Here is a 742-nt window from a genome sequence, read left to right as displayed (position 1 = left end):
GTACGAGTGGATGGTAATGCCTTTTGGCTTAACCAATGCGCCAAGCACATTTATGAGGCTGATGAACCACGTTCTAAGGGATTTCCTTGGAAAATTTGTTGTGGTGTACTTCGATGACATCCTAATATATAGCAAGAGTCTTGATGAACATTATGAACACCTAAAAAGTGTTTTGCTTATATTAAGGAAAGAGAAGCTATACGCCAACCTTGAGAAGTGCAGCTTCTGTGTTGATCACGTGATATTCCTTGGTTTCATAATCAGTTCTAATGGGGTACACGTAGATCCTGAAAAGATAAAGGCTATCCAAGAATGGCCCACTCCAAAAAGCACCACGGATGTGAGAAGTTTTCATGGCCTTGCAAGTTTTTATAGAAGGTTTGTCAAGGACTTTAGTACCTTGGCTGCACCTCTAAATGAAGTGGTCAAAAAGAATGTGGGGTTCCATTGGGGTGATAAGCAAGAAGAAGCCTTCAAAAGGCTTAAGGAGAAGCTCACACACGCTCCAATTTTGAGATTACCAAATTTTACAAAATCCTTTGAAATTGAGTGTGATGCTTCAAATGTTGGAATTGGGGCTGTGCTAATGCAAGATGGGCATCCTATTGCCTATTTTAGTGAGAAGTTAGGGGGGGCTGCCCTTAACTACTCTACATATGATACAGAGTTATATGCCCTAGTGAGGGCCTTACAAACATGGCAACATTATCTACTGCCCAAGGAATTTGTTATTCATAGTGAT

General features: G+C 40.7%; 1 protein-coding gene across 1 annotated transcript in view; it reads left to right on the top strand.

The window, feature by feature from the left end:
• Positions 1–679, top strand: part of LOC109341971 (uncharacterized mitochondrial protein AtMg00860-like) — a gene marked incomplete at its 3' end in the record, with an annotated part of 1171 nt that extends 492 nt beyond the window's left edge. The window contains exon 2 of the mRNA XM_019579939.1: positions 187–679. Within this exon, the coding sequence (XP_019435484.1) occupies positions 187–679 (493 nt within the window). The remainder of the gene's footprint in view (positions 1–186) is intronic.
• Positions 680–742: the final 63 nt, after the last annotated feature.

This window comes from Lupinus angustifolius, unplaced genomic scaffold, assembly GCF_001865875.1.
Source record: "Lupinus angustifolius cultivar Tanjil unplaced genomic scaffold, LupAngTanjil_v1.0 Scaffold_1216, whole genome shotgun sequence".
NCBI classification, from domain to species: Eukaryota; Viridiplantae; Streptophyta; class Magnoliopsida; order Fabales; family Fabaceae; genus Lupinus; species Lupinus angustifolius.
The sequence above is the reverse complement of the archived record's forward strand: the minus strand, read 5'-3'. Positions and strand labels throughout refer to the sequence as shown.